The 13,019-nt window shown below is 36.1% G+C and overlaps 1 protein-coding gene across 2 annotated transcripts; it reads left to right on the top strand.

Moving 5' to 3' along the window:
• Positions 1–2,243: 2,243 nt before the first annotated feature.
• Positions 2,244–7,446, top strand: LOC118489747 (CBL-interacting serine/threonine-protein kinase 8-like). Of its 2 annotated transcripts, none has more exons than XM_035987292.1 (15): positions 2,244–2,760; positions 3,141–3,203; positions 3,292–3,363; positions 3,446–3,553; positions 3,635–3,709; positions 3,811–3,864; positions 4,015–4,140; positions 4,307–4,396; positions 4,478–4,600; positions 4,726–4,845; positions 5,522–5,638; positions 5,771–5,827; positions 5,913–5,987; positions 6,372–6,479; positions 7,223–7,434. In XM_035987292.1, exons 1-14 carry the CDS (start codon positions 2,602–2,604, stop codon positions 6,474–6,476), a joined length of 1,344 nt encoding a protein of 447 aa, XP_035843185.1. In that variant the 5' UTR covers positions 2,244–2,601; the 3' UTR covers positions 6,477–6,479; positions 7,223–7,434. The 2 variants fall into 2 exon arrangements, with proteins under 2 accessions (XP_035843185.1, XP_035843184.1); XM_035987291.1 differs by having other exon boundaries at positions 2,245–2,760; positions 6,372–6,488; positions 7,223–7,446.
• The last annotated feature ends 5,573 nt before the right edge of the window (positions 7,447–13,019 follow it).

Here is a 13,019-nt window from a genome sequence, read left to right as displayed (position 1 = left end):
GAGCGTATAATTAGTCTTGGTTTTCACATAATTATGTATTAATGATCGTTTTGCGTACGATACAAGTATAACAAGCATAGGTATAAAAGATGAATTTCATTATGATCGAAGTTTCGGATTACAAGCTTGGAAGTGAATAACGAGTACAATATGAATGCAAGTTTCCAAAAATAGAAATACGATTACAAGTTTTTAATAAGGAAAGTACAGAAATGCGAAGCGCTATAATTCAGCATTTAATGGTTCAGATCTCTTACCAGTTCAATACTTACCCATTCAGAAGTTATCAAACAACACCTAAGTGACACAATAAATGTTCAAAGTTGGTTAGAATTTAATTCTTTTCACCGAATATTTTATAATGATTGATTCATTAAAGTATTTACTATTTAACATTTAATTTAACAAAACTATAAAAGCTAACATATTAAATTAAATTAATTATTAATACTATTTAACTTTAACAAAACTATAAAAGCTAACATATTAAATTAATTATTAATTAATTCTATATTAAAACATAAATGGCTTAAACAGTTCAAAACAGTTTTAAGTGACATAATAAATGTTCAAAGTTGGTTAGCATTTAAATCTTTTACCCAAATATTTTATATGATTGTTTCATAAATATATAAACGTTAATATCTTACCGTATAAAAATTCAGTGGCCGATCTAGAAGAAATTTTTAAGTGTTGCTCACAAAAACTTTTTGTACCTTAGAGGTATCGTAATATTTACTCAGAACTTTTCCGATACTTAAAACGAAGAATAAATATTTTTTAGGGTACCTTTAACATACATCCGCCCCTGTATTAAATAGTGTCATAGTGCCCCTCCCTATAGGTTGAGGATTTGAGTCTCATTCTGAACCAAAGAGTGTAAATAGAAGTAAAGTAAATAGATGGGTGATTTATCATTCTTAAAAAATGAATAGACATATTGTTTTATTGATTTATAAACATGCAATTTATGCATATCTAGTAATAACTACTAAATACCAATAAACAAAAACTAATAAATACCAATAAACAAAATAATTCTATACACTTAATTTTCTTTTTCTTGATGTTTTGCCCAATATTTATATATTATTAATTAATTTAAAATATAGTTGGGCAATAGGTGGTTATACACTATGCATAAACTGTTTTTTGTGCGGGTTGTGTTACTTGTTTCCTACTGTTTTACAAACTCTCCACGAAGGATCGATGGCTAAAAGAAATCAAACACAAAACCATTGACAAATCAAATGTCTAATACTGATAAAACCTAAACTACAATTTTTATGCATTTTTTTTTAATTAGGGTAACATTAGTACTATAATAAGAACCCAAAACCATGATTTTAAAACATCAACTATAATTCTTAGAGAGGACGAGGCACTTCCCGGGTAGCCCTCCACGAGTTTGAACCTGAGCCAGCACACCGCCGCCACCCCTGAGGGTAAGCTTGGTGGGTTGTGTTGGCTAGCTCTGGTACCCGCTCGAGATTTGTGGAATTTGATGGTTGTTGTTGACCACAATAGTCATATAACCGTTTAAATAAAAAAAAGTATTTTTTTAAACCTTATAAATAACCATCTTTTTCTCAATCCATTTTTATTCTTAACCATCTCATTTCACTCTATACTCTTTTTCATTCTCAATGGCCAATCATTCATAAGAAGACTTAGGTATTTACTTACGTCAAACGATTACGAAGACGATTTTTCAACTGATAGTAGCTTAGTTTACTAACATTAGAAAGGTTGTAGGCTACCCAAACCTCCACGACAACTTTGGCCACACGATATCCACGAAATCCCATCAATCCCTTGTCCACAACCTCTCTACAACAACCTGGTCACCCCCCTTTCTTTTTTCAAACTCAGATGCCTCTCAGTTTAGATCCTACATCGGTGCCTCTGTCGTCGTCCACGGCGGTACAAGCTTCAACAACGAAACCGGCGTCGCATCAGCGAAAACCCACAAACGAAATTTGTGTACACCGCCCATTAATCTCAGGGACACAAATTGCAGTTTACTTTGGTTTTTTTTTTTATGATTTCGTTCAATGTAAAACATGTGACGATATCCTTTTGGCCATATCATAACTCTATTTCTAGGGTTTTCTCTTTCAGTTATCAAAGCAAGTACTAATACCGTAACAAATCGAACCAATACCAACAAAGTTCCCGCAAGATAACGTGCTGGAATCATACTAGCTAGAATATTAAATGAGAGTGTCCACCACAATGTCTATTGGTTGACATTTAACTACTCACAACATCAACTAATCAATACATCCACTTCCGTCATCGCCGGACATAATCATGACCACCACCACAATCCGCCGCTGACATCACCGCACCCTACTCCTATAAATAAATTTATATATACACACATCTATATCTATATCTATATATCCTTTTCTCCGTCAAACCCGCCTCTGTGTCTTTCAATTTCTCCATTTGCCAAACATTCACCTCACAAACTTTCCCCTTTTTCCTCATCAAATCAACACACATCACAACATCCAATTCATCTGATCCTAATCTCATTACACTCAACACTTCAAATGCTACAACAATTCGGTTGAATCGAACAAACATCCAGCAGATATGGTGGTTCGAAAAGTCGGAAAGTATGAAGTCGGAAGAACAATCGGTGAAGGAACCTTCGCCAAGGTCAAATTCGCTCAGAACACAGAGACCGGTGAGAGTGTCGCCATGAAATTACTCGATCGAGCTACTATAATCAAGCATAAAATGGTCGATCAGGTAGTTTTTGCTGATTTTATTTGCTGATCTTCAAATTAGGTTAGAATTGATTGATTGTTAATCGGAATATATGTTTCACAGTTGTTTAATTAGTCTGTTTTCCGTGTGTTATCATATCAAACATGAATACGACTCGTTTAACTACTTATACCTAATTTTGTAACACAGAAAGAAGGAGAAATGTTCGAGCCTAACCTTCTAATTTTAATTATTTTTTTAAAAAAATATACATAAATCTACATAGTGTACTTTTTCTTAAACAGGTCTCATCGTGTCTTAAACGGATCACGGATTGCCAGCCCTAGGCCTAGGGTTAGGTTTTTAAGGTGTATATGTAGATAAAAGGTGTTTTGAGATTGATTTTGTGTGATTGTTTGCAGATTAAGAGAGAGATATCTATAATGAAGCTGGTTAGACATCCGAATGTTGTTCGTCTGCATGAGGTATGGTTTCATAACATTGTATAATATTATTATTTTGAAAGGGAGTGTTAAGTGGATTAACCGATTAAGTGGTGGTTTTTTGGTTTAGGTACTGGCTAGCCGAACGAAAATCTATATAATTTTGGAGTTTATTACAGGTGGTGAGCTGTTTGATAAAATTGTAAGTCTTTAAGGATGGTGAGTTAGATGTGTTTTGGTGTTTATAAGGTCATGACTCATAAGTGTTATACGTTTTGTATTAGGTTCGCCATGGACGGCTCAGTGAAGCGGAATCTAGAAGATTTTTTCAGCAGCTAATTGATGGTGTAGAGTATTGCCATAGTAAAGGAGTATACCATAGAGATTTGAAGGTGTTTGTAGAGCTCGGTTTTACTTTACTGTTCATCTTTGATGAATGTCATAAATTTTTAACTGTTACTTTCCTTTTGCAGCCTGAAAATCTTTTGTTGGATTCCCAAGGAAATTTGAAAATTTCAGATTTTGGACTCAGTGCATTGCCTGCAGAAGTAAGCTCTCAATGCCAATTACGTTTTCTTTTTATGATTAGTTACGAAACCACAAACTGCTTGCTAAACGATTTTGTTTGACTTGTGTGATATATTTGCAGGGTGTCAGCATCCTTCGAACAACTTGTGGGACTCCTAACTATGTTGCACCCGAGGTAATTACAGGTGCAACTTATTCTTATTTTTTCGCGAAATCACTCACCTTTGTTATGTTCCTTATTATTATTAGTTATCACTATTAACTTTTGGTATTTTCATATGTTCATTAATGTTAAACTTCCCATTTTTTTTGAGTTCTGGTTTAGGTACTTAGCCACAAAGGTTACAACGGTGCGTTGGCTGACGTTTGGTCATGTGGGGTCATCCTATATGTACTGGTGGCAGGATACCTCCCGTTTGATGAAATGGATCTCACCACATTGTATGATAAGGCATGTTAAATTTTGCAGATGTGTTCATTTTTACTATTGCGAGCACATTCATAGTTGTTATTAGTTATTACTATTCTCATTCTTGCTTGTTATAACTGTCTTCTCTTCATAAGCTGCTTTATTTTACTTTTACAAAGGTTGTTTTTTGTGTTGTTGTTTTATGCAGATCAATAAAGCTGACTTTTCATGCCCATCATGGTTTCCAGTAGGGGCAAAATCGTTAATTCATCGAATTTTAGATCCAAATCCCGAAACAGTGAGTAGTCCATGTTCCATGATATTGGTGACTATGATTATGCATTTATAATATTTGTTGTATGTGTATGTGTATGTGCAGCGTATTTGTATTGAAGAAATTAAGAATGATGAATGGTTCAAAAAGAATTATATCCCTGCTAGACTTATTGAATATGAAGATGTAAATCTAGACGACGTGAATGCTGTTTTTGATGACTCAGAGGTTCGCAAATTACTCAAAAGGGGCTCTCTGTTTTTCTTTTGTTATTAGTTTTTTTCTTTCATATATTCGTAAAAACATGGTCAAATGCTAAATTGCAGTTTTTATACTTCTGTATTGCATCATAGGAAGAGCGGCCTGATGAGCAAAACACAGATGAAGACACAGGTCCTTTGTCGCTTAATGCATTTGATATGATAATTTTATCTCAAGGCTTGAACCTGGCTTCCATGTTTGACCGCGGACAGGTTTGATTTCTTAGCCCTATGATCATTATTCATTACCAACATCACATCTTAATTAGATGCATGATTGCATGGAGCATTATCTATACTAGTCCCATTAGCCCAAAAAAGAGTCCCCAATTTTGATTTTCAAAATAAAGTACACGGATGGTCCCTATGGTTAATCAAAAATTTGGATTTGGTCTCCAGCTTTTCAAAAGTACACGGATGGTCTCTGTATTTGTAACACATTTAGTCCCCAACTTTTCCCAAAAGTACATGGATGGTGCATGTGGTTTGCATTTTGTAACGCGTTTAGTCCCTAACTCGGACCTGCTGAAACCTTTAGATCTGGTAGCTGGGGACTAAATGCGTTACAAAGTGCAAACCACAAGGACCATCCGTGTACTTTACTCTTCAAAATAAGAAAATTCTATGACAAAGCTAACATTGTATTGGACGTTTTTAGGTTTTTAGTTTCGGAACATTCTATAACCAGTAAATATACTTCCACAGCCATAAGAAAAAACCTGAAACATTGATATTCATTAGTCAATAACTAAATTTGGTTATTAAGTTTTGAGATGGACAGTGATTGCACTTTACTGGGTACCAATTCACGGTGCCCAATACAAAGATTACATTAGTAATATACTTATTCTCCTAATTTTATGTGAAAATAAATATGCTTGTTTGACAGGACTCTGTGAAGCACGTAACTCGTTTTGTGTCTCAAAAGCCTGCAAAGATTGTTTTATCAAGTATGGAAGTTGTTTCCCAGTCAATGGGTTTCAAGACGCACATTCGAAATTACAAGGTTACATCACTTGACTTGTGTCATAGAACTTCCCCTAAATGTCTAAAATGTCCTCCGATAATGAGTAATGCCTAGTAAAAGACTTCAGTTAACCCTATTCAATATCAACAATTTTTAATTGCTAAATTTCAGATGAGGGTTGAAGGGCTTTCTGCCAGTAAAACCTCCCATTTTTCAGTTATCTTGGAAGTGAGTTTCTGGTACTCCAAATTTAATCCTCTTTTTGTATCGTAATTATGCTTTTTTTCGAGTAATGAATCAAGTTTTAAACCAGGTTTTTCAAGTGACCTCCAGTTTCGTCTTGGTTGACATTGAGAAAGCAGCAGGAGATAGTGGTGAATACCTTAAGGTGTGCTGTTTTCTTTTACATTAAACAACGTGATCTTTCCTATGGGCTCATAATGGCAAGATTTACACCACAGGTAACGGGTCAGAATGTGTTTAGGTTGACGGACCCGTTGAAACAACTCATTTTAGTACAGGTTGAGAAAGCCTGGGCTGGGTCAACCACAACACTTTTTTACTTTATAAAAAAAAAATCATAATTAATCATCACATATCATAAAACAATAAAAATAACCAATGCATTAGAAACTGACAACTTTTAACCTGTTTGACCTGTTCTTGTTTTAGCTATTTTCTAATGTGGCTCATTGGGTCGAAATTGCCATCTGTAATACTCATGTTTAAAGTTTTGTAGCTGAGATCACACTTTTTTTTTTTAATTTTGCAGTTTTACAAGAACTTCTGCAACAATCTAGAGGATATCATCTGGAAGCCACCTACCGAACACCAGGGAAAATCCAAGATCACAAAATCTAAGAGCAAGCAGCGTTAGTTGGTATGCATGGTTAGTTATCAATTCAGCTTTTTTTAAAGTTAGTTCAATTTGACATAACAACTGAATTTTCTGCTTTTTGAACTATTATATTTAGCTTTTGTTGCCAAAAAGACACTGCATTTTTCAGGATCCGAGTGATTTTAGACAAGTTGTGTAATTGTTGCATAAAAGAATCATCATGCTTTTACTTTTTGTCCGTTTGTTCACTACATTCCCGCAGGAAAAAAAAGACATTTACTTGCCATAAAAGTAGTTCTGCGCTCTAAATATAGAAGCATCTTAATTAGGGGTGTTCATAAACTGTCCAAACCGACCTAACCATCCAAACCGAAGCAAGTCGTCCAGACTGAGATTTATACGGTTCCATGTTGGCAGTTTTTGGCTGTTTAAGGTCTTGCTGATGGGTTGGAACTTGGAATCTGATCCGTAAACCGAACCAGCCGTTTAACATTTTATAACCTTTAATACAAACAAATGATTTTTTTTACAATAAATCCGGTGCAAACCTTAAAACCACTAAAACTGGCCGACCTACCCAAGCATGCCAGTTTGGTTTGTCGTTTCCCGAAACTGTAGTTAGTGGTTGACCCAAAGTTCCATAAAACTGGACCATGAACACCCTCAAAGTGCAACAAAATACTGAACGTTGGAATAATCAAGATTTTAAAGAGATTTTTGCATTAGTTACTTTGTAGCCAACAAGGCTGTATGTTTATCATTCATTTATGCCTATGATGTTGCAGGCCAGGCTAAGAATGGAAAAAAAGGTCAAAACGGCGTTGTTGACTGAAATATGCAGGCAAGCAAACTTGAATGCAGAGGGTTTTATGTTTGGTTTGATATGGAATATGTTTCTTTATGTAGAGAGCATAGTAATGCGATGAATACATGTTTTTTCTCTTTTGTTTTGGAACAAATTATAATAGTATTAAGAGTGAAGAAGATCTAATCTCTCTCTGTACTCTCCTCTATTGGCCTCTGTAACTGTCTTTGAGTCTTGGTTTAAAACACGCTTAGAAGCTTTTAGGTCCCAAAAGTCGAGATGCTAGCAGGCATCATGTGCGCGAGACGTTACTCTATGTACTACCAAATAAGCTTTTATTTATAACAAGCACTTGCGTCAAACAACCTTCTTTGTCAAGTAGACCTTTCATGATTTTCTCCCTATTGGTATATTGCCCTGATTTTGTCCAATTTGGTGTAGAATTACATGAGGCACCGCCTCAAGCTCTTAACACATTTTCGAACTCATCTTGCACGCCTTTTAAAACCAAGCAACCAATAATACAACCTCTTCGTCTTGCACGCCTTTTTTTTGAACGAGTAACCAATGATGCAACCCCTACCAAGACCATGTGTAGTGGTGGAACAAAATAATGCCCCCACCATGGGGCATTATTCGACAAGTGTCATCCTAGTCAGCATGGGGCATTATTGCAAAAGTGGTGTAGTGGGCATAATGCCTTATAATGCCCCCTTCCAATTATTAAAAAAAAAAAAGGAAACTAGTTGTTGCAGGTCAAAGCCCTCTTCATTGGCTAGTCAAAGTCCTCACACTCCATTGGCCACATCCATTTTCCTTCCAACCCTATGCAGCGTTATGATTAAAACGCCGGCCACCAATTTTTTCAATTTTTTTAAAAAGTAACGCCCCATGTAATGGGGGGATGGGCGTTTTAAGGCGTTTTTTTTCAATTTTTTTTTAAAAAAAACGCCCCATTACGGATGGTCTAAGTCAAAGAGTCAACCTCTTATTGTAGGTCTTACATCGATTCAACCGAGTTGGCAAAGACGTTTGTCTCACACCACTAGGAGTAGTGGCACAGCTTGACCAAAGTTCCACGGGAGCGGAAAGTCATGGGACCTAAAAAAAATTTCTATCGTTGTGTTTCGGGTTATATGTTCAGGTCGGCTATTCGGGTCGGGTCAAACGATAACAACTCCAAATAAAACTAAATAATCTTCATTCCTTCGAAGGACTCTTTCTTCCACATAAAAAATTAAATATTGTTTAACAAACAAAAGACCAAAATATTTATAATGATGCGAGATAAATGTTAAGTACTTGGACGAAGAATTACAAATCAGCCCGACGACCTTTAAGATTTTTGAAAAAAGAATGAATGGTTTTGACCTTTACGATGATATATCTAACAAAAAACAATCAATATGATCGGGTTAAACTACAAATTCACCGTACTTCTTCCTTAATTGATCATCTTCCACAAATCCACAATTCCACCATTATAAACCATAATTTTGGAATCATTGAACAATAATCACAATAGATGCAATGCATAAGTTAATCTCATATTAAATGATAAATTTAAGGTCTAAAACACTAGTAATGGCTAAAATGTTGATTCAATACTAACCCTAGTTCACATCCTACCTTTCAAGAACTAAACAATAGCGTATGAGAAACTAAAATAAATGACTACTTTGTTTAAATTCATGATTAATAGCCTCTATACAGCTCGATTTCAGCATTGTTTCAGTCAAATTTGATGGATGATGATGGATGATTAAAGTCGAAGTGTCAAACACACAACCATTTTTGTCTTATGTTGAAGTCGAACACACGGATGGGGCACAACTTAGTCACGTGTTCTTTTTTTTTTTGTTTAAACATCTTTCATATAAGACAAAAATGAACCCTCAAGTTTCATTTATATAAAAACTAGTTTCAAACAATTTAAACTCACTTCAAGTTTAAAAACAATTACAAAAATTTGCTAATAGCCTCATTCTTCACGTTTTTTTAACTTAACACAAAAATATGTATAATTTTTTGGACAATAAACTTGGTAAGGACAAAGAATTTTTAGGCAAAATAATTGGCGGGGCGGACCTATATATTTTTAAAAATTTCAGACGAAAAATCGAAAAACTTACACTACCAATCGAAACGTTGGCGGGGGCGGGTGCAACCCCGGCTCCTTAAGCAATATTGTTTTACATGTCTTTGTATTCATTGTTGTAAATTTGCAATTCAAGAGTATTAACAATTCGCAAAATGATATAAAGTATACACACTTTTTTCAAGTTAAACTGGTCATGTTCATGTCAACCTTATTAATAAGCGTGAGTAGTTGAGTTAATGTATCTCACACGCTTTTCAGGTTAATGTCAAATTTTCAGATTTGTGTCCGATTTGACTTGCCAACAACAGACACGACTCAATTAACACCCCTACACACTACTACCGCACTACCGGCCACCTTCCCTCCACCTCGGTTCATACAGACATGGTTGCACCATCACCACACAACCTCGATTCCTTCCTTGTTTGATAACCATCCCTCAAATGTCTTGTCCAATTGTTCGGCCATCTTGTTTCTCTATTTTATCATGATCTTCTTTGATTTTGACAATCAGTGACATTTTCTTTCTAGGGTCATCAATCCTCCATATATTCTTTGATTTGTTTGAACGGTTCTTGGATTTGTTGAAGGCCCTTTTTTATTTTTTAAGAACTTTTCTATGTTAGTTAGAGTATGGTTTCGTTTGTTGTTTGTGTGGGGTTTATGTTGATGATAGGTGAGGTGGTAAGTGTTTCGGGATGGTTGCAAGTGGTAATTCATAACTAGGCGTATAAATACAACACAACAAACAATTAATACCAAGCACATGAAGATCGATGGTACATGTAAGAGTTTGGTCGTCAGATCATACACGTAGGAGCCTAGCAAGCCTACCCTCGATTAACATAATGAGTAAGTCCACCCATGCCTTAGATACAAACAAATGACTGTCATTTTAACTATCTTTTAAAAAAGTGAAAGAGAAAATGAAGTTCAAATTCTCATAATAGATGCAGAAGTAGTTTAGTCTTCGACGGCAAAAGGTGTTTGCAATCTTGATAACACGATTGTCTCTAATTACATCTTCCTCTTTTTTTAACAAGAAAAAAAGTCAATCATTCACAACCGGTGTTTTGAAAACTGAACCGGACCGACCAGTCAGATTGGGAACCTGGGGCCTGGCCGGTTTGGTTCACACTATCAGACCGTTTTCGAGTGGAATTGACCAATCGGACTATAAAACTGGGGATTGAACCGAAAATTTTGGGGGTTGGACCGAAAATGATTAAATAGTTCACATGTTTCCTTATTTATTTTATAATATTTATGACGTCACTTGGTTCGTACACCCGGTCCAGTGGCGGATTCAGGAATTTTTCCCACCAGGTTCCTTTTGGTAGATTTTTACTAATTCTCACTATTTTTTTTTAAATCATACAAAATTTCCACTATTTTTTTCATTTTTTTTTTCCAAACTAAGGGGGTTCCCGGGAACCCCAAAACACCCCTGGATCCGCCACTGACCCGGTCAGAACGATTCAACCAATAAACTGGTATGAAAAATCATCATCTGATCCGAGCCTAAAAACATTGTTCATAACCAGTGCCCTGGTGTTTTCTTGTTATAAAATTCTTTGTGACAATTCATACATGAAAAGTATTCATATTTCACAATAACTTTTTAAAAGATGTAATTTAGGCCATGTTTGGATAACCTTATTTTACCTACTTATGACTTATTGACTTTTTGAAAAAGGAGTTTTTATGAAATGGTGTTTGGCTAATAAAGTGAAAAGGAGCTTTTTAGTCATTGAAAAGGAGAAATGAAAAAGTACTTGGTTGTGACTTTTCCAAAAGGAGATAAGTAGGTTAAAAAGTGGAGAAATATAAAAGCTCATCCAAACATGCCCTTATAGAGGTGTTTGGGTTAGCTTATTTTGGAGCAACTTATAACTTATTGGAGTAAAATGTCCGGATAGTCCCTATGGTTTGGTGAAACTCCACCCTTAGTTCCTAACTTTTGAAAATTACACCCTTATCCCTATGATTTGACAGGTTGTCAATCGGATAGTCCCTGGAGCGGATGGTCGTTTGTTTTCTTTGTTAAGTCAATGTAAAATGACTAAAATGCCCTTATTCAAGAAAACAATAATCTTTTTGTTTATTTGTGGGACCCACCCACCACCTCCTCATCTTTAACCTTCACACATCAACATCCACCACAATTATTCTACCTCCACCCATTAGATCAAAATAGAGAGAGAGAGAGAGAGAGAGAGAGAGAGAGAGAGAGAGAGAGAGAGAGAGAGAGAGAGAGAGAGAGAGAGAGAGAGAGAGAGAGAGAGAGAGAGAGAGAGAGAGAATCACGAGACATAGAAATTACGAGAGAGAGGAGTCGGTAAACTTCCGATCGACGACACCACTCCGTCATGTGCACACCTTTAACTGCTAAAGTGAGGAAAGGTCAGATTCGTATATGGCATGATTAGGGTTTCGTGGTTGGGTTGTGATCAGAGATAACAATGTTGGTTAATGTTCCAGCGACGGGGAGAGAGTGGTGATATTGCAGGTTGACAACTACGGCGTTGTCACACCCTCAAAATCCATAAGCGAAGTATTACCGCGAGGCGTGTGACTGACCAGGATCATACCACCAATCATAATAAACATTAAACATTAAGTAAAGTAAAGTAAAACCAAACGTCTAAAGTTCACCAAACCAAAGTCCAAAACCAAATTTAACAATCAACGGAAGCATTAAGTTCAAAACCAAAATATAAGTTTAAAGTTTCATAAAGTTTCTCATGAACACACAGCGGTTCATGTCCCATAACGACTCCTTCTCCAATGCAAGCTCCAGCACATAACCTAACGACCTGCAAAGCATGTGGTAACGTATCAACAAAAATGTTGGCGAGTTCATAATTGGTTGTCCGTTTTAATGTTGTTCCAAAACCATAAGTTGTTTCAAAAACCAAGAGTTACCCATTTCCATGTTCCCATAACAATAAACCGTGGGGGCTTCCCCATGTAGTAAACCACTAGAACCGTTACCATATCGACTACTAACTGAAGTCATGTTTATGTGCCCTACGTCAATGTCTATCATCATTGACAGTGCCCAAGTACATAAGTCCACTCCCATCCTCTGCGGCACGGTGTGGGGCTTGTCAGACCTTATAGCGCTATTTAACTAATGACCCGTTCACCATTGGCCCGACGATTAAGTCAATATAAAAATGAGGGACTTCATGATAGAGTTTTGTCTAGTAAGTTTAAGCTTGTCATCCTACCCAAGGAGGACCGAGGTACGTATTCTACCCAAGGAGAATGCGCAGATTACATCCCACCTAAGGGGGATAGTTGTTACTTAACCCATTCCGATTACATCTCACCTAAGGGGGACAGTTGTTACTTAACATATTGCCAAACCACCGGGAATCCCATGCTTTGACGAAAGTGTGAACTCACCTTTGGTTGCTCGGTTGGACTCTTAAAATAGCTAACGATCAGGGTTGGTCAATCACGTCCTAGTATGATTACCATTTAGTTTATTAACGATTTCAAATAAAACACAAAGTTCCTACACGCATCTACCACATAACATGCCCTCACTTTAACAGTTCACGCCCATTTAAACATTCAACCTATAACTACTCAAAAGCAAGCATACGATGTTGCACATAACACTTTCATTGACATATAACACGTTGGATCATTATCAGATAACATACCC

This window comes from Helianthus annuus, chromosome 2 (assembly GCF_002127325.2).
Source record: "Helianthus annuus cultivar XRQ/B chromosome 2, HanXRQr2.0-SUNRISE, whole genome shotgun sequence".
Classification (NCBI taxonomy): domain Eukaryota; kingdom Viridiplantae; phylum Streptophyta; class Magnoliopsida; order Asterales; family Asteraceae; genus Helianthus; species Helianthus annuus.
The sequence above is the reverse complement of the archived record's forward strand: the minus strand, read 5'-3'. Positions and strand labels throughout refer to the sequence as shown.